The sequence below is a fragment of the Anopheles arabiensis genome, chromosome 2 (genome assembly GCF_016920715.1).
Source record: "Anopheles arabiensis isolate DONGOLA chromosome 2, AaraD3, whole genome shotgun sequence".
Taxonomy (NCBI): Eukaryota; Metazoa; Arthropoda; class Insecta; order Diptera; family Culicidae; genus Anopheles; species Anopheles arabiensis.
The window spans coordinates 17,770,138-17,794,124 of NC_053517.1; the positions used below are offsets into that span (position 1 = coordinate 17,770,138).

A 23,987-nucleotide genomic window follows, 5' to 3' on the forward strand; every position below is an offset into this window, starting at 1 on the left:
CCGAACTGTCAAATACCGGTTGATAGGAGCTGTCACTTTGCGATGTTGATAGGAGGGAGGGGGCAGCCGACAGTCTGGCAGCGATTTTGTGTTTTCTCATCCGCTGCAAACAAGTGTGTGCCTCAACAAAAAACGTAGTCATGTTATTGTCCTAAATTCGCTGCTCCGCTGTACATAGTTGCAGTTTGTTTCCTTGTTTCTGTTCCATCACCACGCCATCACGATCGCAATAGCATCATCCGGTTTCTAAGCGGTAATCTGAAGCCGTCGTGCCCGTGTGTTCTGAACCGCCGATACGATGGGTAGGTGGAATTCATGCTGCAGTGATTTATCTACTCCAGGGTGGGATTATGGCTTTATGCTGGCTAAAGAATGTCCCGTGCAAAGGTGGTAGAGTGTATGTGTGTATGTGCGCAAACAAAACAGTAATAATTGCATCGTTGTAAGACAAGTGCATCGCGAGAGATGCACCTAGGAAGTTGCATCAGTGTGTGTTCCGGGGTCAGTGAAGCATCCTCCCCCCGGTTGTTGGCGATGTGGCAGTGCATAGGAGGCAGCGCACAAAACGCAATCAACGAGCATAGCTCGAGTGCCACAGCTCGGGGCGCAAGAATGTGTGTGTGCGGAAGGGACGAAGTGGTCGGGTCGGTAGCAGGAAGGGCGTTTCTCCACTTCCAAATTAACACCGATGATCGCGGCTGTGTGTCGGGCGTGTTATCAGAATCCGTCAGAATAAACAAATCCACCAGCGCTGCCAGTGGCAGATAACGCAACTACAATGACAAACGCAACTTTCATTGTGGCATTTGATAAAGGATACTTGTTCAAAAAATCAAACTGTTTAATTTGCACCGTTTACCGTTTCTTTTTAGCTACCAGCAGCGATAGTGTTAAGCTGGAGAAACATCTGAAGCTGCTGAAGGAGGAGTACACAAAGCTGCAGAAGAGCTATGCCGAGCTGGAGCGCAAATACAGCCAGGCGGCGGCAGCGAACGAAGACCATGATTTGTCCGGCGAGTTTAGCAGCTTCATATCGCGGCTGGTTATGACCGTGGCCACCCTGTACGGCCGAACGACGTACTCGGATATAACGATCAAGCTGAAGGACAAAACGATGCCTGCCCACAAGTTTGTGCTGAACGCGCGCAGCGAAGAGTGGCGGGAAGAGGTTCTGATGGACAAAACTGAACTAGGTAACGTTTGGCCCTCCATGCGTGAATGATATTTTGCAGTCCCTAAAACAATCCCTCCCTCACCCACAGATTGGTCCGATATGGATGCGGATGTGGGGTACGCTTTGCTTCGCTGGATTTACACCGATGTGGTCGATCTGCAGCACGACTCGCTCGCCCTGGAGCTGCTAAAGACGTCCCACCGCTTTAAGCTGCCCGGTTTGATGGGCCTGTGCGAACGTGCACTCGTATCGTCCGTGTCGGTGCGTTCCTGCGTGCGCTTTTACTGCGTGGCGGAAGAGGTGGGTGCGGCGAACCTGCTGGAATACTGTTCCGGTCTCATCTCCACACACTGGGACGACCTAACGCCCCAGGACTTTGAGCACATGTCCGGTGCGCTGCTGTACAAAATGCTTAAAAGCAAAACGAAACATCCGCTCCACGCTGCCGTCCGGTTGTTGCGCGAGGACGTCGTGTTTTTGTGCTTAGTGGAAAACAACGGTTCGGTAAGTGTTTTTGGTTTTTTTTCTATTTTATTTTTAGTCCATCCACACCGCACGATCCATACAGCTAATAATCTCGCTGGTGGTGCAAAACTCGCAAAACGGTACAACAAATCGCTATTTAGTTTTCGCCGTACTTAAAGTCGAGGCATATTTTTGTGAAGTATTATCCCCGTTCGGACAGCACTTCAATATCACATTTATGATCAGATGTTGAAACCTGTCGATCATCATTCTACTATACGTTAATATATACGTTAACATCATTCGCCCACCACCACGACCAGCATGTGCTCAGTGCTCTATGGTGCGGATGTATTTCATCACGTTGAACACAAATATTACGGCCATCGCGTCCGCATGGTAGTTGCCCCGGTCGGACGTTTTCGTGGCCGAATTGCAGAGAGACCCCCGGCAGAAGCAGTACGTAGAATCGTCGATCGTTTGGCAACCCTCCGTGTACGGCTCTTCGATGTTGTGCTGCGGTGTCCAGGCACCGGATTTGTAAACCTGGCAACGAATGGGGATAGCATCAATGGAGAACGGGGTCTGGGTTTTTGTATGGCAAATAATTACCTGTTCCGTGTTCTTTTGCTGGGCACAGCCACGGCTCACCGTTTCCTGTTCGCCCTTCAAAAGTTTAAGCTTAAAAATGCGTTTCATGCACATGGTGGACCAGGGACAGTCCACCTCGTAGTAGCTCGACTCGTCAAACTTGGAGCATAACTGTGTTTTGGTGTTGTTTTGATGCCGGCTCGGCGGTGCCACTGTGCAATGGTAACACTTAATTGCCGAAACATTGTCCAGCTCTGTGAAGGGGAGAGAAGGAGATAAATTATGTTAATATTAAGTCAAAACTGTGATTGAAATAACATTAGTTTTCATTCTAATTTTGTGAAATTGTTTCTGAAAGTTCCCATTCAGTGCCTCATTCCAAACCCTCTTTCTTCTTTCAATGAGTTTCAAATTCCTACCATGAATGTTCAAGTGTGCTCTATAGTGCGCCACCAATCTTATCGCTTCCGGCTAATGCCATTCAAAACAACAAACGCCCCTTTGATTATTTTAACGAGCCATGTATCAATTTAATGCGTATCAATGCTCTAGTTTAGGGCAGCTTTCTTGCAGCACGAAAAAAAGAAAAAAATCCCACCAAAGAATAGCTCGTACGTGATTGTGGCGAGAAACAGCTTCACCCGAAGCGACTGAAACCCCTTTTTGTGTGTCTCAATGATGAACACTTCAGGCCCGCCACGTGCCTGATCATGCATGAAATGACTTTCCCCGCCGGAAGATGTTAAAAAAGAAGCTAAAGAAAATCACTCCAAACAGCCAGCCCCCTCCAAAAAAAAAACACCAAGCCCAAAATGAAGAGAAGTGTGTCCGACCAAGTGCATCCTCGAAACAAGAATGCAACGAATGACGATTGCACTTTTTCTAATTTATTATTTTTCTAATTCCTCCCAACGTCTCTACAGTGGGCTGGAACTTCTTTACACTCTGTTAGTGTTACAGCAGCAGAGTACAAGCATACGATGCGATAATATCAACATTTCCGCCCGGAGCACGCACCCAGCACTTTGTTCGTTTGCCCATAATACAAGTGGTCGTCGCTCCCTTATCCCCTCTTCTAAAGCTTTTCCCGCTTACTATCCACAGTTGCTTGATTCATTCATGGATGCATTAATGTTCTGACGCAAACAGTGTGTTCGTCATCTCGGTTCCGTGCATCGGATATCGTGAAACGAGCAAGTTAGAATGACACGAATCTGTTCTCTTGGGCTTGTTGGAGGATTTCTCTCTCACTCTCCCTACACACACGAACACACACTTTGGAAAATTAAGATACTTCTCTCTGAATGTTTTCCTTCGAGCAAATCGGTTCCTACCCCATTTCCGGTCCGAAACCGACGCGATGACGAACCATCCCAACCTTTTCACGGTTGCGCGTGAGACAAAGCACTTTCTCAGCCAACGACAACGAGTTCCAAATCGCCGTTAGAGTGCAATTGAGTGGTAAAAGAACGTCATACACCATAGCCAGACAGGCGACAGAAAGTCACTTCACTAGTGTTAACCTCTAACGCTTTATACCCTTACCCTGTGACGTCATGCGAAGGGTGCGGTATGCTGGTGGGTTGCGTGATAGACACCGGCAGCTAGCTTTTTTTTGGTGGTGGACTAGCTGGCATGATTTTATGGGACATGACACACACCGATTTCGATCGGCATTTGGCACATCCATCGGGTGGCTAATGTTTTGGAATCAAAATATGGGATGGCCATAACCGTAATAACGCGTGATGATGTCGTTGTGGGAAGCGCAACAATCCGGTTAGGCTGTGCTGGGGTGTATGCTAGAGCACTAAGAAACGATCACGCTTAAGATGACTTTAAGGCGTACCAGAAACGTTCCTAAATGAATTTCCTAATAATTCGGCGTGATTTCTTTAGTAAATATTGCAAGATTGTAACACTTCTAACATCTTTACAAAGGAACACTATTCATGACCTCGCTTTGGTGTAAATCAAAACAACCAGCCACGCTCTTTCTACTGTTGATCTAGGTCGTCTCACTCGATCCATCCATACTACCACGCGGGTAACTTCTATTTTAAGCAATTCTGTACTGCGAATGTTGCATACACATGGGGCCACCGTGCATCGTTTTGGATTTGGCAGCACAAAACATACTTTGCGCTTGAAGCATTCATACTATGAAACAAGTTGCACCGTTTGCTATCAAAGGTACAGTGGACGCCGATTGCAAGAAGGTTATCAAGTTCGGTTCGAATCTCAATCCCGCCCCAAAAAAGGAACTCTGTCCAACAAAACGATAGAACAGTGCGGCGGGCGTGTACCATATACAGGCCCGCTCCAAAAATGGTAGAACAGTGATAGTAGCTTCATGGTGTCAATTCCTCCACTTTACACCGTCGCCTTACTAAGGAAGCGACGAGTCACAACAAACACACGGTTGATGCTTGTGGAGGAGCTTGCCGTACTCCCAAGACCCTTGATTAAACATTGTAATAAGGTACGGAGGTCACAAACATTACGCACACACACACACACTTCGCCCTGTACTCGGTAAAAGAAATGGCGTCGTGACACTTTGCTCGCCCTAGCCCCGCTAGACGCCGCAAACAGGTTATGACCCAATTCCCTAATTGTCCCAGTTGAAGCGTGCCAAATGGCAGATGCATTTGGAGTGCTGCGGAGGCTGTTTGCCGCTCGGTCACACACATACATGTGGGGCCACAGAGGATCGACAGCGCCCGCGGTTGAGGAATAGCAAATCAAATCGTCGTGGTGCCTGGTGTGATCCCGTTTTGAATGTGGCACAGTTTTGTGTGGCCTGCGCACTTCGGAAAGGTTATGTGGTGCAATCATATGAAAGAATTGCTTGTACTAAGATCTAGGTGAACAAAAGTCGCTTCCCGGTTCATAAAACGACCCCGACCCAAGGAGCTTTCCTTCTGCTGACAGAAAAACCTGTTTCCAGCGTCCACTCACTCACAGTTGCGCTGCACTCGGTCACTTGGTTATCGCTCTGTTCTGCGAAGTAAATGGTGACTGACTGTAGGCCGCTGAGAAACCCTCCCTCCCCTAGGCACTGTAAATCAACTTTCCAAACCCTATCTCTTAGCTCCCCATAACTTGTCCTACTGGGCTACACACGATCGGGCGGACGACGGTCAGTAAAAGTACGGAAGTGAGAACTGTTTCTCGAGCAAGCTGCAAGGCCAATGACGCTAATGGCTAGCACAGCCGGAACATGTGTCGTGTAGATTGTGTAAAAAAGCGAACAGAAGCACACTCATATTTTGCAAAAACAAAAGCTTTTTTTGGAAAATGGCACTGATCACCAACCACAGGACCATTGTGATGGGAAGATTAGCTATATGATGTTCCTTTTTAGGCATCACGTCTTCCTACGGATCTTCTGCACTCATCCCATGACAACCGGCTTGGTATCGCACAACCAGCTCTGCGGCCTGTGACTCATCGGGAATCGGATCGGATGAATTTGTATGAGTAACCAAAATCGTAAACACCCACAGTTACTCAGATGACTGCAACTTGCTAATTATCTATTATACACCAAGATTTGTCGTGCGTGGATGTGCTTTGCTCTCCCTATTTGTTCATTGTGATTGCCAATTGCACAAATCTTTGCACTATTCACACGGCTATTTCATCTGGACGGAATGGGCGTTTTAAGCGGTTTCTAACACGTGCGATCGTTCGGTATCGAACCCGGAAGATCAACGGAATGCAAAGCGACACACGACGGAAACGATTCTGTTCCTATATCGCTTTATTTCCTCGCCCTCCAAGCACATTATGGTGATTATAAGCTAAAAAATTTGCCTCACCACAGGCCGCACATATGCGAGAGGGCGGCAGACAACAACAACATTCTGTGGTCAACGAACGGATGGATCGTCCATCCTAACGCGTGCGCTCTCTCTCCCAGAGCCAGATGTCGATAAAGAGATGCAGAGAAACGGGAAGCTGGGAGAGGAGTTTAATTTGCATACCATCTTTATAAACTGGCTCATATGATGTTGTGGCTGTTTGCCTCGCGCACAGACAAACGATGCCATTTTAATTTGCGTGAAACCACGATCACCCCCACACCAGCAAAAGGGGTTGGGTCGGGGAACGGAATGTTTGGTGATCATCTCGTATTTTTAAAACCACTTTCGCTCACCCAACAAAACAAACCGTGTTGTGCTCTGCGGGGACCTATGCTGGCACAAATTGACGCTCTGCGCATACACAAACATCACGATTGATTAGATTCAATATTCCGTACCATTCGCTGTAGTAAGATTGATCGTTTCAGTTAAAGACATTGCACTCGAGATCACGAAGAGATGGTTAGTTTCAAGTCTAAGAAGTTCCCCAAGAACGGGCTCCCAGGGGAACAGAGCAAACGAAGCAAACCATAATAATTACCTGCAATAAATAATAGAAGCAACGCTACCACGGCCACCATACCGTTGGGTCTGCTGCAGAACCTGTCCATTGGAGCGCGGGAAATTGCGGATTTTGTTTTATTGTACCCTTCTGCCGTGTTCTTACTTGCCACCGGTGCCCCGCAGTGACTGCCGAGGCATGCGCGATCCTATGTAACAAGCACACAAAAACCGGAGATAGCTTGAGAGATCGCGACGATCGCGCTCTTGATCGCGTCGCAATACGGTAGAATTTTGTTACTTTCTGCAGTTTAGTACGCCGTGATCTGGAGTGTTTGGATTTGGATTTGGCCAGCAACAGTAGGTACAGGTACACTCAAGACACACACACACACAAACCAAGCGATGCAAGCGATTGGGGAATGATCTTGGCGCGTTATTGTTGAAGCTCACTGTTGTTTCTGCTTTCGTGCGCAAGAGGTGCGCTGTTATTCCCGTTAGGTCTGCTCGGTCTCTTAGGGTCGTTTTTTTGTATTATTTCTTCTTCCCCTGAACTCCGTTAGCCGGCAGTTGTAGCACAATGCTTCATGGACTGTGCGTTTGTGCGCAGTGCTCCAGAAAGAACCTCGTCTCGTCTGTGTGGAAGATTTGCAACAAACGGACTGGATGCACTGGTGGACCACAAAGTCCGATCTGATGTGCGCGTCGGTGCCGTTCTCTGACGATCGCTCTGGACGATCGGACACACTTTCTATACTACATCCGCGACAGCAGTGTGCAGTGGTTTGCATACATTCGGCCCAGTGTGATGCGGGACCTAAAACACATTCTTCGTTGGACCTTTGTTTTTTTGTTAAACGCACATAAAACCGACCGTTAAATTATACCGATAAGCACACAGGCACACACCGACACACAGAAACAACTTTCGGGGCGATGAAATTGGGGCTGGGGAAAAGGTTTCAACCCAAACAAGGTCACGGTCGACCCCGGCCAGAGTACCTCAAACCACCGCGTATCACCGGCGTTGTCGTCGTGGCGTCGGTTGTCGTCGGTTGTCGTGACCGGTGGAAATACATAAAAACATATAACAACCACTGGGTGTTAGTGTGACGTTGCCAAATTGTCGACACGAATTCCTTGGTGTGCTGGTGTGGTGTTGCTCCTTCCTTCCTTCTTTTACCACACCGCCGGAGTGGGAAGGATTTTAATTATAGAATTGCGCGCTTGAGAGCCGCAAGTCCAGTTTCGCTGTTGTTCGGTGAGCTTGCGTTTTTGATGGGACAGGAAAAACGTATGACTAATCGTGTCGTTGCTGCTGCTGCTGCTACAGTGCTCCTTGCGGTTTAATTTTTTGTAACGCACGATCGATTAACACGCTACGGACGGGAAATGCATGGAGCTGCGAATTTCTAATCTGTAACTTCCCGCAAGGGCACACAGGTTGGCGAAAGTGGCGAAATTGAAGCGAGATGCCCGGTTTGCCGATTCCGGTTTTTAAAAACGACGGCCTAAACGCGATCCGAACGCTTTACCGTGTCTCTATCGCTGTCGCTGTAATTTGTATTGGACGGTGCGGCGAACCAACCGACGTGAAAGTCAACCATCAACTGAGTCTCGGGCGGTATCATCTCTTGCTAGCGAGCACCGGCCGTTTCGGGAAAGAGAACGGCGAACTCTGTCGCGGGCCCCCGGTGCCCCGGCTCGGAACGGCAACCCCGTGGTTCGCCCGTCAACACGCGGAGAGACAATCGTGCTGAGAGCAAAGCGCGCTACGCTCTGGCCGTCGGGCAGCGCGTGTCTACTCCGGTGCAGGTTCGTGCTCCGGCGTGGTATGGTGTGTAGGACCGAGCAAAGCAACTGTGGCGAAAGCGTGCGTCGCGAACAACGCAAGCCGCGATAGTACAACGTATCTCGTATGTGTATGACGAACGCAATTCCAAATGTTGCTCTAGATGCGGGCTCTCTCTCTCTCTCTTTCTCTTATCCACACTCTCTTCACTTTATGTTCGGCAGACTCGGGCTGATGGGCTTTGCATGAATGGGCTTTTGGCGTTTGCTTCTGTTCCATCTCCGGCGGCTGCCTGTCTTGTCGGCGGCGCCGGCCCGTGAAGAAGCTTCCCCTCTATCTCCTCCCCCCAAGAGTGCATTGCACTCTTCATCGCCGGCAAGTTGCGGCTCGGTCTCGGTCATTATGTTTTGGTTCCTTAGCCCCCCTCTCTGGCAGCTTCCGGGAATCCAGTGCGCTGCTGACGGGGGAACTGTTGTGCAGTGGTTGGAATCGGACGGTACGGATATAGTTGCGTGCGTCCTTCGTGTTATCCTTGACCCTGTCCAATGATCCGTCGCATGCGGGAAGGAGAAGGGATAAAATTATTCAATGGAGAAACCATCACACTGTTATGCTGGAGCATTATGTGTTTGTGTGTAAAGCTTTGTTTTGAATTTTAAATTTTAATCAAAGAGAATATTTAGATAAGAGCCTTTAAAACGTCACATTCTTTCAATACTTCTAATGTTACGTCTTAAAACGCGTATAGGACAAGAATTAGTTACGATAAAAAACGCGCTATCCGTTCCGGTCTGTTGCAAGTATGTTAATGATTGCTAATAGGGATCGCCCGCTTGTCTAGACGGTGTCCGATATCCTTGAAATCCGTTGGAAATAACACAAAAATAAATAAATAAAATACATGAGACATTCTAATCATTTTTTAATCAACTTCTAACGGTTTCATGTCACTCGCTCAACAGGTAAACTATAAAAAAGCAACACACGTATTCAATGTTTAATGCTAGTAGAGAGTCAAATCCCACCACCCCACAGCTTCGGTGCGCTGGGCACACAAAGGCGTGACACATTTAAAGTGAACGAAAGCACGTGAAAGCGTAAACGCACGCATGCACGCCTTCCAATGGCGTATGTGATGCGTGCGCTGGTGTGTAATCGTGTATCATTTTGGAATGTGCTCGTAAAATGCACGCCTTGGGACACACGAACTTCATCCGCCACGATGGTGTACCCTTGACGTTGTTTCGTGGAGGAAAATGTGTGTCATAGCATAAACGGGCTTGTTGAAAGTCAAATATTTAGTGATTTTCTCCTAGGTGAATAATTATCGTTTGGTGTCAAATTAATGCGTGTGCAAAGGCTCTGTTGGAATTCTTTTACATTGCTTGATTGCATTAAACTTTCGTTACAGCTACAAGAAATCGTTAACAGCCTATCGCCGCAGGGCCAGCTACCGCTAGGGCTGGCCCTGATGGGTCGCAGCACGGCCATCGCCCAGACGCTGCTCGAGACCGGTGGGGCAGATATTAACGCATACACTACGGAGGTAAGAACGCGATGCCGCAAAGCGGCGTTTACCCCAATAATTGGGATTTAATTGTAATGTTCTTCCCTTGTTTTCCTCCCTCCCAGGGCAACACGCTACTCATCGATGCGATCAAACGTGGCGACAGCTTTACGGCACAGTTTTTGCTCGAGAAAGGATGCAACGTAGATCTGGTGACGCGGGACACGTCCGACACGGCGCTACATCTCGTGTGCACATACGCCGAACGTAGCACGGATGCGGAAACGCACCGCGAAATGCTTAGCATCGGCCGGCAGCTGCTGAAGCAGCAGGCCGATCCGAACATGCAAAACAGCAAGGGCTAGTAAGACACTCACAAACCTCAAAACTTTCGATCCAACCCTTCGTTATCACGCTTTTCCACCACTTTCAGCACCCCGCTCCACGTGGCCATCATGTCGCAGCACGTGGAGATGATCGACGAGCTGCTGACGGAGGATGGCGCAGACGCTGGTTCGTGCGTGGATACGAACGTGCGAACGAAGGATGAAAAATGTGCCTTACAGCTGGCACTGATGCCACCGCACACGGACGGGCCACCGTACGAGCTGGCCCGCCGCCTGCTGGAGCGTGGAGCCCGCCCGAACGTCATCCACCCCGAGACGGGCGACAGTTTGCTGCACAGCCTCGCCAAGCAGCAGCTGGAGGAGGCCGCCGTCTTTCTGACCGATCACTGCAACCTTAGCCATATCAATCGGTCCGGGCTAACCGTCCTGCACGTGGCTGCCTCCCAGGGACTGGCCAATCTGACCCGTGCACTGCTGGAGAAGGGCGCACCGCCGAACGTGCAGTCCGGTGTGACGGAGCTGAAAACGGCCCTGCACTACGCGGTGGAAGAGAACTGCGCCGCCGTGGTGGAAGCGTTCATCGCGCACAAGGAAGCCGATCCCACAGCCGGGGCGATCGATTTCAACGTGAAAAACGCTTTCGGCGATTCGCCGCTCAGCTTGGCGCTCTGTCTCGGGTACAACGAGCTGGTGCCGCTGCTCATCAAAGGCGGCGCGGACGTGAATGCGCGCAACGGGCAGGACATGACGCTACTGCACCAGGCGATCTTGAAGGAGGACGCAAAGACGGCCGTGTTTCTGCTGAGCCAAGGTGCGGACATGAACGCACTGACCGCGGACCAGGAATCGCCGCTGCAGCTGTCCATCCACTGCCGGCTGGTGGACGTCGTGGATGCGCTCTGCTCGCGGGGTGTATCGCTAAGCGCACCGGACAATAAGGGCGACTGTCCGCTGTGGAGTGCACTCGAGTCGGAACAGTTCGAGATTGCCGCGGTGCTGGTGCGGCACGGCGTCGACACGGACTGTTGGGGCCCCGGGCCGGACGGATGCTTGCAAACGCTGCTGCACCGTGCGATCGACGAGAACAAGGAGCAGGCGGCCGTGTTTCTGATCAAGAGCGGGTGCGATCTGGACTCGCCGCGCCAGCCCGGCCCGCAGGGGCAGGGCGGCGACGAGGCAAAGGATAAGGCGTCCCCGCTGCATCTGTGCTGCCAGTGGGGCCTGCGGAACGTGCTGCACACGCTCATCGGGCACGGTGCGAACGTGAATGCGGTCGACTGCGATCTGAAGACGCCGTTGCACGTTGCGATCGAGAACCAGCACGAGGAGATCATCGGCATACTGCTGTGCCATCCGGGCATCGATCTGAAGATACGCGACAAGACCGGCAACACGCCGTTCGCGGCCGCGCTGCAGGTGCGCAACAACAAGGCGGCCCAGAACATTCTCGAGCGGTTGCCGAACGCGGCGGAGCAGATCGACCAGCGGGGCCGCAACTTTCTGCACCTGGCGATCATGCGGGACGATCTGGAGTCGGTGCTGTTTCTGCTCTCGATACAGGTGGACGTTAATTCGCGCGTGCACGATGTGAATCAGACGCCGCCACTGCACCTGGCGGCCGCCTCCGAGAAGGAAATGCTGATCCGCAACCTCATCCTGGCCGGGGCGCGGCTAAACGATCGCGATGCGACGCAAAAAACGGCCCTGCACGTGGCAGCGGAGCGGGGTACGGTGGGCGCGGTGTCGGCCCTGCTCCAGAACGGGGCCGACTTCGATGCGGTCGATGGGGACGGCAACAATGCGCTGCACATTGCGGTGCGCGAAGGTCACGTGGCGGTCGTGCGGGAGCTGCTGACCGAGTCGGAGCTGAACGCGGAAACGGTCAACCTGAAGGGGCGCAATCCGCTGCACGAGCTGTGCCGGTGCGGCAAGGACAATACGGCCGCGGCGATCCTTGAGCTGTTCTTCGAGTGTATGCCAAAGTATCCGATCAACAATCCGGACCTGCAGGGCAACACGCCCCTGCTGCTGGCGTATATGCGCGGCCAGGCGCAGCTGTGCCGCATGCTGGTGAAGAACGGTGCCTGCCTGGGGGCGGAGAACAAGGAGGGGCTGACGATATTTAACTTTAAGCTAGCGACCAACCAGCTACTACACCGTCTGCTGGACGAGCTGCCGCAGGAATCGCCCTGGGCTTCGTCGGAGCTGTGCCAGGAGTGTGGCACCAAGTTTAGCATCACGATGCGGAAACACCACTGGTAAGTGGCTGGGGAGCTTTGGGCTGGCTCTAGTAGTTGACCGTACTCAACTGCGCCGTTTTGTGCTTCTCTATTCTCTCTAGCCGTCACTGTGGAAGAAATCTCTGCAGCCGATGTTCGAACAACGATGTGCCGATAATTAAGTTTGGCATCAACAAACCGGTCCGCGTCTGTTCGGTGTGCTTCGAGGTGTTACAGATCGGAAGCGGTGTCGTTTGAAATTGTTATGCAATTTTGAGCGACCGTTTCGGCAGCAGTTTACGGCGCGTGGGAGCGGAACTATGGTTATCACATGGATGGACGATTTGTAACACATTACAACGCAATAATCTGACCAACTACTCGACGTGCGAGCGCGCGTTCCCTTGATGCGTGCGGTGTAAAAGTCCTCTTGATCCCTAAAAAATCAAGAACATTCTTTACTTTTCATCTAGCTGTTATTTTTGAAAGTAACTTTTCGTTATGCATATGGAAAAAAAAGATTATTTATATACATGTAACACACGAGAGTGGAAGTTTTTCCATACATCAATATCAACACGTACAAGATTTAAAACGAACGATACGAGGGGACCGACTTTTACTGACCTTTTGGAGCGATGGATGACATTAAATGTTCTTTTCTTTTGCTGTTTGCGACTTCATTTCCCTATCGAAACCCCCCTTTTCACAACACGCCGCACGCCAACTCGTTCGTTTTTAAAACTCAATTTTATTTACTATTCTTTCCATTTCGAACAAAAACCACTCCGACGAGGCATCTGTGTTTTGGCCTATATGCATTTTGGATTTTGGAGTTGCATATCGCAGTTAGTGCACACAGCATTTTGGTAACGCAGAAACAACGCAAACGATGTTCGGTTTGCGCAGTGCCCTAACCACTTTATCTTGCCAAACAGATGGTCAAACTGAACGCGGTTATGACGCGAAAAATTATGTGTGCGACATGCCTCGTCCTCAAAAAGTTACTTCACCCCCCCGGGACCGTGGTGGGCGTGCTTACTTCAGCTTCGAAAACAGGGTCTTTGTAACGCAGTGATCCAACTCGTGCAGGTAATCGAACAGCTCCTCGACGCAGGTTTCGGCCGTCTGGGAACGGCTGCCAACACGTTCGTTACATGCCTGGTACTTTTCCCACAGCTGTGGTGCGCTTCCATGCTGGGCACACTTTTCCTAAAATGAACAATAACATCAGGTGTTAGACAACCGGCGGCGACCGTCTGTGTAGTGGCCGAGACGTTGGAGGGACCCTTCGATCCACGTACCCGCAGCACCGTCTGTGGATCAACGATATCTTCCTCCTCCTGGGCCTTCACCGTGGGGAAAAAGGACGAGAACCACTTCCTGGCAGCCATCGTGTCGGTCTTTCGATCGCGTGCGGGTTCGCTCCGATATCACCGAGGCAGTCTGCGAAAGAGACGAACACACGGTGAAACTCTTGCCATCCTCTTACCAAACGCTATCCACGGTATGAATTTGTGTATCATGTAAGCAGAATTCTACGGTGGATAGATGAATTGTAGCCTAAATGCTCTATATTTACCAAAAATTGCAAAGTAAATTGCAACCAGGCGATGATATAACTTTTGACAAACTCGTCGCTGACTTTTGTACCAACTTGGAAAAAGAAGACAGAACGTGGCGAGGAAACAAAAAAGAAGCAGTTTGACAATTCGAGCAGTTTGGTCGAGCAGCGCGACGCAGCAGTCGAGCAGATTGTTTTGATCTTTGTTTTTAGAAATTGTTGCAATTAACGAGCTCTTCATTGTGTAAATGTTTCTTTTAACGCACAAATATAATTTATTGCTAAAATATTATCCTCTGTCAGTATTTTTCATTTTAAAAGTAAAAAAAAACTTTTCAAAATGACCAGCGTCTGTTTATAATAATGAGTTATGTTCTCCATAGTATGGTAGTGCTCCCGAACAGTAGTTTAGCATCAAAACAATTTAAAAATACTACTTCTTTATCGAATAGCACATTAAAACGTATGATTTATCCTTAAATTACATTAATTGATTTTTATTCTATTTTTAGGAAAATCCTTTACCCCAAAACGTCACCTTCAGTTGTCCGCGCATGTTTAGGTGGTCGCCCTGTGTGCAGTGCTAGCTGAAAAGAATCCCTGACGTAGGTGAAGCAACTCTGTAAATATTTCCATTTTTAAGGCGATTTTGTGGCTCATGTCCTTGTAAAATATCATCGTCCCCATTGGCAGAGCAGCCTCGAGTAAGTCCCGGTCGCGTTTCGATGAAAATCCAGCAGAACCGTCTCATTTGTAAGCCAATGTTTTTGTTTCTTTGCAGCACTAGGGACGGGTTGTTTTGATATGGAGCATGTTTGTTCGATGCGGAAACGGGATTCCGTGTTAACGGCACTGCAAGGATTGCTAATGGTTTAGTCCGGTGGCGGTCAGAGAAACATTATTTTCGCTCCGTTGCTCGGTAAACACCCTGGAAGGTAAACGTTGGCGCAGTATGGTAGCAGAATCGAAGCTCTGGGCGGAATCGTTTCGCGTTTTGACATTTACCCACAGCTAGCTGGTAGATTTGTGAGGTTAGGAGGCAGGTGGTGGTTTATCTGTGTGTATTGTGCGCGCGTTTCGTTCCCCCGTCGATAAACAAATCTTCCTTAGTCGGGAGAATGTCCGCTTTCTTCTCACTGCTAACATCCCGCTTGCTTGTGTGCTTGTTACAGCAATGAACGGCACGGTGGAAAATAATCCGATGGCAAATGCCCCGCCACTGCCAGGAGCATCGCCCGCCGCTAGTATGGTAGCGCAGCAGAAGGCGGCACGCAACTTCAAACTGCTGGTCGATCCGTTTCTCCACAGAGGCACGCAGAAGATCTATCGCTACGATGGTGTCGTGCCGGGCGATCCGAACCATCCGCCGGTGATACCGCGCGACCCACGCAACCCGCTTGCCCGCATTCGATCCCGCGTTGAACCGCTAGACATCCCGGTGCCGAGGTATGTAAACAAACAACGCAACGGATGCGTAAACTGCCGTCTAACGTGTCGGTTGCTCTTTGCATATACCTTCAGGTTCAAAATCGATCAGCACTACGTCGGAGAACCGCCGGCTATTGAGATCACAATCACGAACCTGAACGACAACATCGACAAGCCGTTCCTGTCGGACATGCTGGCCAAATGCGGAACGTTCACCGAGCTGTACATTTACTACCATCCGGTGTCGAACAAGCATCTCGGCCTGGCCCGCATCGTGTTCGAGCAGGTCCGGTCGGCACTGCTGTGCGTGGAAAAGCTGAACGGTACCTCGGTGATGGGCAAAGTGTTGAACGTGTTCAAGGACCCGTTCGGTGAACAGTGCAAGCGGATACTGCAGGAGAAAACGTCCGAAAAGAAACCGTCCCAGCCTCAGCCCCCGCTGCCGCCATTGCCTCCGGCCAGCACTAACCATCATTCCCTCGTACCGAACGCCTCGTTGGGCGATCCACTCGGGCTGAAGGCGTCGCTAAGCTCGAGACCGCCGGCGCCATACCGCAAAGCCCCGCCGGAACCGGACCACGCTCCCGAGCCGTGGGAGAAGAAGGGACACCAAACGCTCGGTGAAGACTCGGAGCTGTGGGACGGAGACGAGTTTTCGGGCAGTGCGGGCAACAGCCAGGATTCGAGCTACTACAGCAAGGAGAAAAGCGCAAGCCGCAGCCAGTACGGTGGCGAGTGGGATGACGATGGTCGCAGCCGGGATGGAAAGTACTACGACGAGAAGGAGCGTAAACATCACCATCATCACAAGAGCGATCGTGTGCGGGATCGGGACCGGGAGCGCGAGAAGGACCGCGATCGGTATCGGGACCGGGAACGGGACCGAGATCGGGACCGCGATCGGGATCGTGAGCGGGATCGGGACCGGGATCGGACGCGCGACCGCCATCGGGACCGTGATAGGACGCGCGAACGCGACCGTGACCGTACGCGCGACCGTGAGTACCGTGATCGTGAGTTTGATTCGAAAAAACGAAGCAAAAGCTACCGGGATTCGTGGTACGGTGGCGAGACAGAAGGCTACACTGGGGGAAGTCGGTACGAGGGTGGTGCTGCGTACGACTACTACTCCACGCCGTCAGCATACACCGGTAGCGCGGAGTACGGCAGTACGTACGGGTACCCGCCGTCCGAAAGCAGCTACGGGACGCCCTCATCCTCCGCTGCAAAGTGGGCTCCACCGCAACCACCGGCACCGCCACCACCTCCGCCACCCGAGGAAAATTGGGACGGTGCATCTAAACCGCCAGCGCCGCCACCGCTCCCGATCGGCAGCAGTAGCAGTAGCAACGCCAGCAAAACCATCTTGGACGAAGGCGAACTGTGGGACACCGACACAGTGCCATCGTCCACCGGTACGAAGGCGGCTCCGCCCCTGCCAGCGTCATCCCCCCCGCCCGAACCGAAAGCCTCGAAGGGGCCCGGCGCCAACGACGAGGACAGTGGCAGCACGCTCGATCTGGACACGCGGATAGCGCTGCTGTTCAAGGAGAAAACGTTCGGTGGAAGCTTTCTGCAGCTCAGTGACGACGAGGAAGAGGACCGGAAGCAGGAGATAGTGCCCGGCAGTGGTGGTGCGACGGCCGAGGACAGCACGCACCCCGACACTAGTCACCTAAAGGAGGAACCGATGGACTTGGATGATGCCGTGTCGGTCAGCCATCGTCCCCCGAGCCCACCGCCCCCGATGGAAGCAGCGCAACCACCCCCGCCCCTGCCGCCCCCCACCGACGAGGAATCGAACGAGCCGAAGCAACCGAAGCGGGAACCAAAAATCGAATGCCTCAAGGAGGAGGGAGCGAGTGACATTTCCTCGAGCGACGACGAGATCCTCGCCAAGGACGAGGACGAGAATTCCCGCTCGATGCCGTCCGGCGAGGCGAAGCTGGCAAGTTTGGACGATGCGAAGCTGGGCCTGTTGCAACCGGCGGCACCGCCCCTACCGACAGAACCTGCCCCGGCCGTTCCACCACCGCCGGAACCGATCGAAGGGGCCGGCTTTTCCTTCCTCTACCCCACGAATCAGTACTACAGCTACGGTGCGCAGCCGGCTTCGGCCACGTCCGCCTACTATCCCGGCTACCCGACCGGCTTTCCCGGTGCGCCGCTGTTCAACTCGTACGGCATGCCAGCGTCCGGCGGGATGTACTACGCTTCCGGCAAGCCGGCGGACGATGGATCGGCCGCACTGCTAGAGGCCGCTGGTGCAGCCGGCATGAAAGATCGGGCTCGCGGTACCAAACGGAACCGCTACGAGGTGGTGATCGATGCGGTCGTCGAGCGGGTGGTGACCGAGCTGAAGCAGATCCTGAAGAAAGATTTCAACAAAAAGATGATCGAAAACACCGCCTTCAAGAAGTACGAAGCGTGGTGGGACGAAGAGGAGCGTAAACACAAGGGCGGCGCGGGCAAGAGCGCAGCGGGCGAATCGTCCGGGCTGGCCGGCACTTCCGCGGGCGCCGCTGGTACGGTCGGCGGTGCAACCGTGGCGGGCGTGGCGCTGAAGATCGAAAAACCGCCCGACATTAACCATCTGCTAAGCCAAACGTACGACAATCTGGACAGCAATAGCGGTGGGTTCGTTGGGCTGGGCCTGCGCGCCACCATACCGAAGATGCCGAGCTTCCGGCGCATCCGCAAGCAGCCGAGCCCGGTACCGCAGGACGAAGATTCGCGCAAGAGCGACCAGGACGATATGGTGCGGGGATCTGACTCGGAGAAGGAATCTTCTAGCGGCGGCGGAGGCGGCAGCGGTGGTGCTGCGGCGGGACCGTCCACCGCTTCCGGCAGCGGCGAATCGTCGTCCGCCGGCAAGGGACGCGACGCGGAACAATCCTCCCCCAGCCACATGACCCCGAGCAGCAGCAGCAGTAGCAGTAGGGCCGGGGGAGTGTCATCGGACTCCACGCCGGGCAGGATAGCGCAGGCGGCGACCTCCTCTGCGGTGCCGGGTTCGTCACGGGCGACCGAAAAACGCATGCCTAGCGTTTCCTCCTTCACGTCGAGCAGCGAAGAGGAGGAATCGAGCGTGAGCGATTCGGACGACAGCCTCGAATCGGGCTCGCTATCGGACGTGGACACAAACGCGGTGGCTGCGGCCGGAGGATACGGGGCGAAGCGTGCCCGCGAGCGGCGGGAACGAGAGAATCGAATTTACTCCGACTCGGACAGTGATACGGGCGAGGCACACCCGATTAAAGCCCGCCCGGGCAACAGCTTCGCCGTGCGGCGCTTGAAGGAGGGCGGAAAGGTGGGCAAAATCTACTCCGATTCCGATTCGGACGAGGTGAGAGCGCCGCCCCGGAAGGAAGTGCTGCCGGCAGTGTCGACCGAGCGGCGGCGAAGCCGGACGCGAAGCCCATTGGATGGATTGGTCAAGCCGGCGGGAGAGAAACCAACCCGGCCCGTCGATTCTTCGCAACTGCCAAAGCTTTCGTTGCAGGAGCTGCACGAAGATTTCTCGCCCAGCTCGGGCGACGAGATGCTGCTGATGAGCGACGATCGGGACGAGCAAAAGGAGCAGGAGGAGCAGCGAAAGCAGCAGCAGCAGTCCAAGGAGCACCAGGAAGCGCCACAGCAGACACCGCGAACACCGGGCCGCGAATCGCCAAAGACAGCGAACAGCAACAGTGTGACAGCAAGCAATAGCGATAGCAATCGGCAGAACCATCAGTCCTCGTCGGCGTACGGTATGCTGGACCGCATCTACAGCGACTCGGACGAGGAGCGGGAGTACCAGGAGAAGCGGCGGCGCAAGGCCGAATGCCTGCAGCAGATCGACAAGGAGTGCATGGAGGAGTGGGAACGGATGGCAGTGGAGATAGGGGCCCGCAAGGAAAGGGACGCCGGGCTCGCCAGAGGCAAAACGTTGGCGTCGCTTGACAGTAAGAAGGCATTCGCCAGCGGGGGCAAAATGTCGAGCCTGGATGAGCCGCTTACTCCGAATCTTACCCAGCCGCCACCCACTCCGGGTGCGGGATTGGGCGAGCTGCGCAAGCATCCACTGAATTCGTTGTTCCCCGGTAGCACCACCGATGGGGAGGGTGCGGATCAGAAAGAAGGTGGCGCGAAGGACCAGGCGACGAGCTTACCATCGACGAGTGCGAAGAAAAGGAAGAGTGGTGGTGCTGCTGCTGTTGGTAGACCGCCGAAAGGGGCCGCTCGCAAGGGAGGAGTGAAGGAAGAGCTGAACGGGTCGGAACCATTGCCAGTAGCGCAGGGAGAAAGCACAGCAACGACCACGGTACGGACGGCCCTGGTTTCGAGCTCATCGGATGACTTCTTCATGCCTGGCGATGAGAGCGTACGACGGGCGGCCAAGGCCTCGCCAGCCTCCTCGGACGGTGGCTCGAGCCAGGCTAGCCAGGTGGCGCTCGACCACTGCTACTCGTTACCTCCGTCCGCCTCGCCATCGTCGTCATCGCCCCAGCAGCAGTCCGACTCGTCGACGACGGCCACCAACAGCACACACACGAACAAGTATGCACCCACGTCTAAACACGTGCTCGCTCACGACCATGGCTACACCAACAGCAACGATGGTGGTGAACAGCAGCCGGTCGCTCCCAACAGCACCAGTACGCTTCCTCCGTTGGGTTCGGATGCGGCGAGTAACGCCACGACGGTGGTCACGACCGTCACACCACAACCGGCGGGCAGTGACCACCCGAGTGCGGATGGTGGCAGTGCGACGATGAAATCACCCATCCCAGCCAAGCAGAAGAGCCTCGAGCGCAAACAACGGCAATCGCTCTCCTTTTCCGATTACGATCCGGACACGGCAATGCAGCAGCAGCAGGTGGAACGGTTCGTGCCCGTGCCGAAGTATCGGCCACGCGAGCTGGCCACCGAGATGGGCATTCTGTTCGACTTCCTGACGCGCGGCGTCGATGCCGAGGATGTGCGCTACATCCGGCAGAGCTACGACATGCTGCTGATGGACGACGCGAGCAGCTATTGGCTGAACGCGACGCACTGGGTCGATCACTGTGCGACGGATCGTAACTTTGAGCCGGCGCTGCTCGCACCGCCCCCGTCCAAGCGCCGCAAGAAGGACAAGGGTGGCGCGGGCGGCAGCTCGCTGGCCGACATCAAGCTGCACCGGACGGGTTGCGCCCGGACGGAGGGCTACTACAAGATCGATCCGCGCGAAAAGGCCAAGTACAAGTACCACCATCTGAAGGGTACGGTGGCCGCGAACCACCTCACCAACCTCGAGCTGGCCAAGGCGGTTGCCAAGATGCAGGGCATCTCGCGCGAGGCCCGCTCGAACCAGCGCCGGCTGCTGAACGCGTTCGGGGCGAGCACCGAGTCGGAGCTGCTCAAGTTTAACCAGCTCAAGTTCCGCAAGAAGCAGCTCAAGTTTGCCAAATCGGCCATCCACGACTGGGGCCTGTTCGCGATGGAACCGATCGCGGCGGACGAGATGGTGATCGAGTACGTCGGGCAGATGGTGCGGCCGTCGGTGGCGGATCTGCGCGAAACCAAGTACGAAGCGATCGGCATCGGCAGCTCCTACCTGTTCCGGATCGACATGGAAACGATCATCGATGCGACCAAGTGCGGCAACTTGGCCCGATTCATTAACCATAGTTGCAATGTAAGTGTGTTTGTGCTTCGTTTTTCCTCTCCGCCGTTAGCTCTGATTGATTGATTAATGCCCGTTGTATGCTCGTCTGGTTGCTTTCTCCTTCATTTTAGCCCAACTGTTACGCTAAAGTGATTACGATCGAGTCGGAGAAAAAGATCGTCATCTACTCGAAGCAACCGATCGGGGTGAACGAGGAGATTACGTACGACTACAAGTTCCCGCTCGAGGACGAGAAGATCCCTTGCTTGTGCGGTGCGCCCGGTTGCCGCGGTACACTCAACTAAACGCAAACACGCTTCAAACGATCGTGCGCAACGGCCGATGTGTCTGCCCCGGCATCCGGAGGAGAGAGCAGTAGCGGCAATACTGTCCATTGCCCAATTTATGTACATTTTTGTAGCTGTATATATATCTATATTTACGTTTTCATTAGGCGCAAATGCTCAACAGATCAAAACACTGGTCCCGTATCTGTGCGGCGGAACCGTCTGCATCTGCACATTAGTTGACCGCTACACAGCTAGCCAGCCCGCCAGCCCGCCAGTCATCAGTCCCTCACACCCACTCACACAAGAGACAGGACAGGATGAGACCGTTTTGTTCTCTTTCCGTCATACGTTAGGCACACTCGGGTGTCGGTCGTATCGTAATGCAAGAACGTGACACTACAAAAAATACCAACAGGAAAGTGAATGTGAACTCTTTTTTTTGTAGCTAGTTTTACTGTTGCGTTCCGTTCTATTCCCCTCCCTCCTCGTTGAATGTGTTTTTTACAACGTTTTCTAGTTTGTTTTCGAAATCATATGTGCATTCAGGAAGATTCCCTTTTCAGTGAGAACGTTTGCCGGGAAGGCTGCTTCAATCGTGTTTGAAAGGAACGAGTAATCAGTGCGAACTAAGAAACTATGTGTTGTGGAATCTAAATCTAAAACACCCTCGGCTGGAGATACTACGCATAACTAAACCAGGAGATTTAATCTTGATCATACATAGCTTAGGTAATAAAAAGGAAAAAATCGTACGATTAGTAAAATATTATCAAAACTCTAACAAAGGTGTAGAAGAAAAACAACGCTTAAACACATCTCTCACACACGCGGCAACGCAGGACGAAAGAGAACACGCAACTACTGGGGCAGTTGAGAAAGTGGATGAATTGATGCTTCGAACAATACGTGCACACGTTGTGTAAATCAATGATACTTTATTTGCTTCATTAATACGCGACGCTTGGGATGCGAGCATTTTAAACAGAAAACACATACACACGCGCAAACACATTGGGGGAGGGTGGGGGAGATACATACAGAGAATGATCCCCACCGGTCAAACATTTGGCTACATGGTGCCCATCCTCTGGGATTTTCTCGATTTCTCTCGGACTCCATCAGCGCATCACACACACACACACACAAACCTCACCCTCCACGCTTGGGGCCAGCGCACATCAACGTCGCGACGATGGAAAGTACAAACTTGTCCCGCATGTAGCCCCCGGGGCGGGTTTTCACGACGAATACTGCATGTCCAGCTGGGATTGGGCTATATCACTGAGCGCGGCCTGAATTTTCTCCAGCAGCAGCTCGCCCTTGCGCACGATCTCTTCCAGCTTTTCGGCCGACTCCTTGTTCTCCGCCTCGAGCCGCTGCAGCGACTGGACCTGCAGCTCGATCGAGCTTTCCTCGCTCGGCAGAGATTCGATCAGCGTGTCGATGTCTTTGGCGCATCGGGAGATCAGGGTGGAAAATAGTTGAGGGAAGTCCTCCTGCTGCTGCTGCTGTTGCTGCTGCTGTGGTAGCTGTTGCTGCTGGTGTACCTGCTGCTGAGGCGTTTGGGATCCGGTACGCTCAAAACCGGCAAACTTGCTCGGAACCGAGCACTGCTGTAGGATACCGATGCTGTTACAAAAGTGTTCCGCTTGCTGGTTTGAAACAGGAAAGAGAGAGAGAGCGAGAGTGATGCTATTGTGTTGTGTGGGTTGAAGAAGCTGGGTCCCGTCCCGTTTCCTACCTGGTTTACCGTGTCCTGTAGCTGAGTGAGTCGGTCAGCCATCGCTTCGAAGACTATTGAATAATCCAGCTTTCCGACAATTTTGAAGTAAAGAAAAAGGGGAAAAGAAAAAAACCAAAGAAAGCAAACAACCTAACGCTAACGGGTGGTGCACCAACAGCCCCTGTGGTAGGTTTGATCCGGTTGGTTGGGGAAGAAAGTGAAGGACCAAACGGAACTATGAGCCGCGGTGCCTTGTGACGGATGGACGCACACACAGCTCAACCAGCAGGCCAGCAGGGGTAACGAATAATGCTACTGCTTTTGCTAAGCACCGTCGATGCTCGGTATCCGGGACGCGGCTTGGTGGCAGACAGGCGACAGTCTCTCAAGCGCACCGAACCTTGGCCTCTACGGTGCAACAGTGCGGCTGGTTCCCGACACTCGGTGACGTGCGGCTTCTCCGGGGGTCTGCCGGGAAAACGGGTCGGCGTGATTTGTTGACCGAAATCGTTGATTTTCGTGACTTTTTTCCGATGGACAAACAACAAAGGTACAACCGATCGGTATCAGGCCGCGTTTGTTTTGTTTTCTTTTTCGCTCGCCCTCTGCGATCCCTCCCCCCTCAGCTGACAGACTGATTAGCTTGCTGTCAGTCAGGAAATTTCGTGCAGGAACAGGGAAAAATTTCGATTGAGAAGTTTTGTATCGATTTGCATTATTTTATACATGGTAAATTATGCGAAAAGTAGCCTCCAAGTATAAAGATTAATGCGTTTATTGTTTATCTCTGTCTGATTCAAACCAAGTATGTATACACCTTGGTTATGCGCGATTCCATTTTTCGAGCAGCTGACAACCATCCTAAACTGCTCGAGTCCGCCATCGTTC

At 52.7% G+C, this 23,987-nt stretch overlaps 5 protein-coding genes across 6 annotated transcripts; 2 read left to right on the forward strand and 3 right to left on the reverse strand.

The window, feature by feature from the left end:
- The first annotated feature begins 49 nt into the window (after window positions 1-49).
- LOC120908769 (rabankyrin-5) lies at window positions 50-13,067 on the forward strand. Its single transcript, XM_040320114.1, has 7 exons — window positions 50-302; window positions 873-1,193; window positions 1,263-1,678; window positions 9,804-9,938; window positions 10,025-10,263; window positions 10,333-12,504; window positions 12,588-13,067. The coding sequence occupies exons 1-7, from the start codon at window positions 299-301 to the stop codon at window positions 12,721-12,723; spliced, it is 3,423 nt and encodes a 1,140-aa protein (XP_040176048.1). The 5' UTR covers window positions 50-298; the 3' UTR covers window positions 12,724-13,067.
- LOC120908770 lies at window positions 1,680-8,418 on the reverse strand. The gene is made up of 3 exons (XM_040320115.1): window positions 6,641-8,418; window positions 2,252-2,484; window positions 1,680-2,185 (listed from the first exon to the last, which is right to left on the reverse strand). The coding sequence occupies exons 1-3, from the start codon at window positions 6,708-6,710 to the stop codon at window positions 1,970-1,972; spliced, it is 519 nt and encodes a 172-aa protein (XP_040176049.1). The 5' UTR covers window positions 6,711-8,418; the 3' UTR covers window positions 1,680-1,969.
- Window positions 13,068-13,196: 129 nt separating the features above from the next.
- On the reverse strand, window positions 13,197-14,177 carry LOC120908771 (cytochrome b-c1 complex subunit 6, mitochondrial). The gene is made up of 3 exons (XM_040320116.1): window positions 14,048-14,177; window positions 13,770-13,911; window positions 13,197-13,677 (listed from the first exon to the last, which is right to left on the reverse strand). Exons 2-3 carry the CDS (start codon window positions 13,857-13,859, stop codon window positions 13,504-13,506), a joined length of 264 nt encoding a protein of 87 aa, XP_040176050.1. The 5' UTR covers window positions 13,860-13,911; window positions 14,048-14,177; the 3' UTR covers window positions 13,197-13,503.
- Window positions 14,178-14,579: 402 nt separating this feature from the next.
- LOC120895356 (histone-lysine N-methyltransferase SETD1) lies at window positions 14,580-22,145 on the forward strand. 2 transcript variants are annotated; one of them, XM_040298649.1, is made up of 5 exons: window positions 14,580-14,733; window positions 14,811-15,060; window positions 15,202-15,475; window positions 15,551-21,116; window positions 21,218-22,145. In XM_040298649.1, the coding sequence occupies exons 3-5, from the start codon at window positions 15,204-15,206 to the stop codon at window positions 21,389-21,391; spliced, it is 6,012 nt and encodes a 2,003-aa protein (XP_040154583.1). In that variant the 5' UTR covers window positions 14,580-14,733; window positions 14,811-15,060; window positions 15,202-15,203; the 3' UTR covers window positions 21,392-22,145. The 2 variants fall into 2 exon arrangements, with proteins under 2 accessions (XP_040154583.1, XP_040154582.1); XM_040298648.1 differs by having other exon boundaries at window positions 14,811-14,964.
- A 142-nt stretch (window positions 22,146-22,287) lies between these two features.
- Window positions 22,288-23,734, reverse strand: LOC120895361 (mediator of RNA polymerase II transcription subunit 21). The gene is made up of 2 exons (XM_040298658.1): window positions 23,118-23,734; window positions 22,288-23,028 (listed from the first exon to the last, which is right to left on the reverse strand). The coding sequence occupies exons 1-2, from the start codon at window positions 23,157-23,159 to the stop codon at window positions 22,615-22,617; spliced, it is 456 nt and encodes a 151-aa protein (XP_040154592.1). The 5' UTR covers window positions 23,160-23,734; the 3' UTR covers window positions 22,288-22,614.
- Window positions 23,735-23,987: the final 253 nt, after the last annotated feature.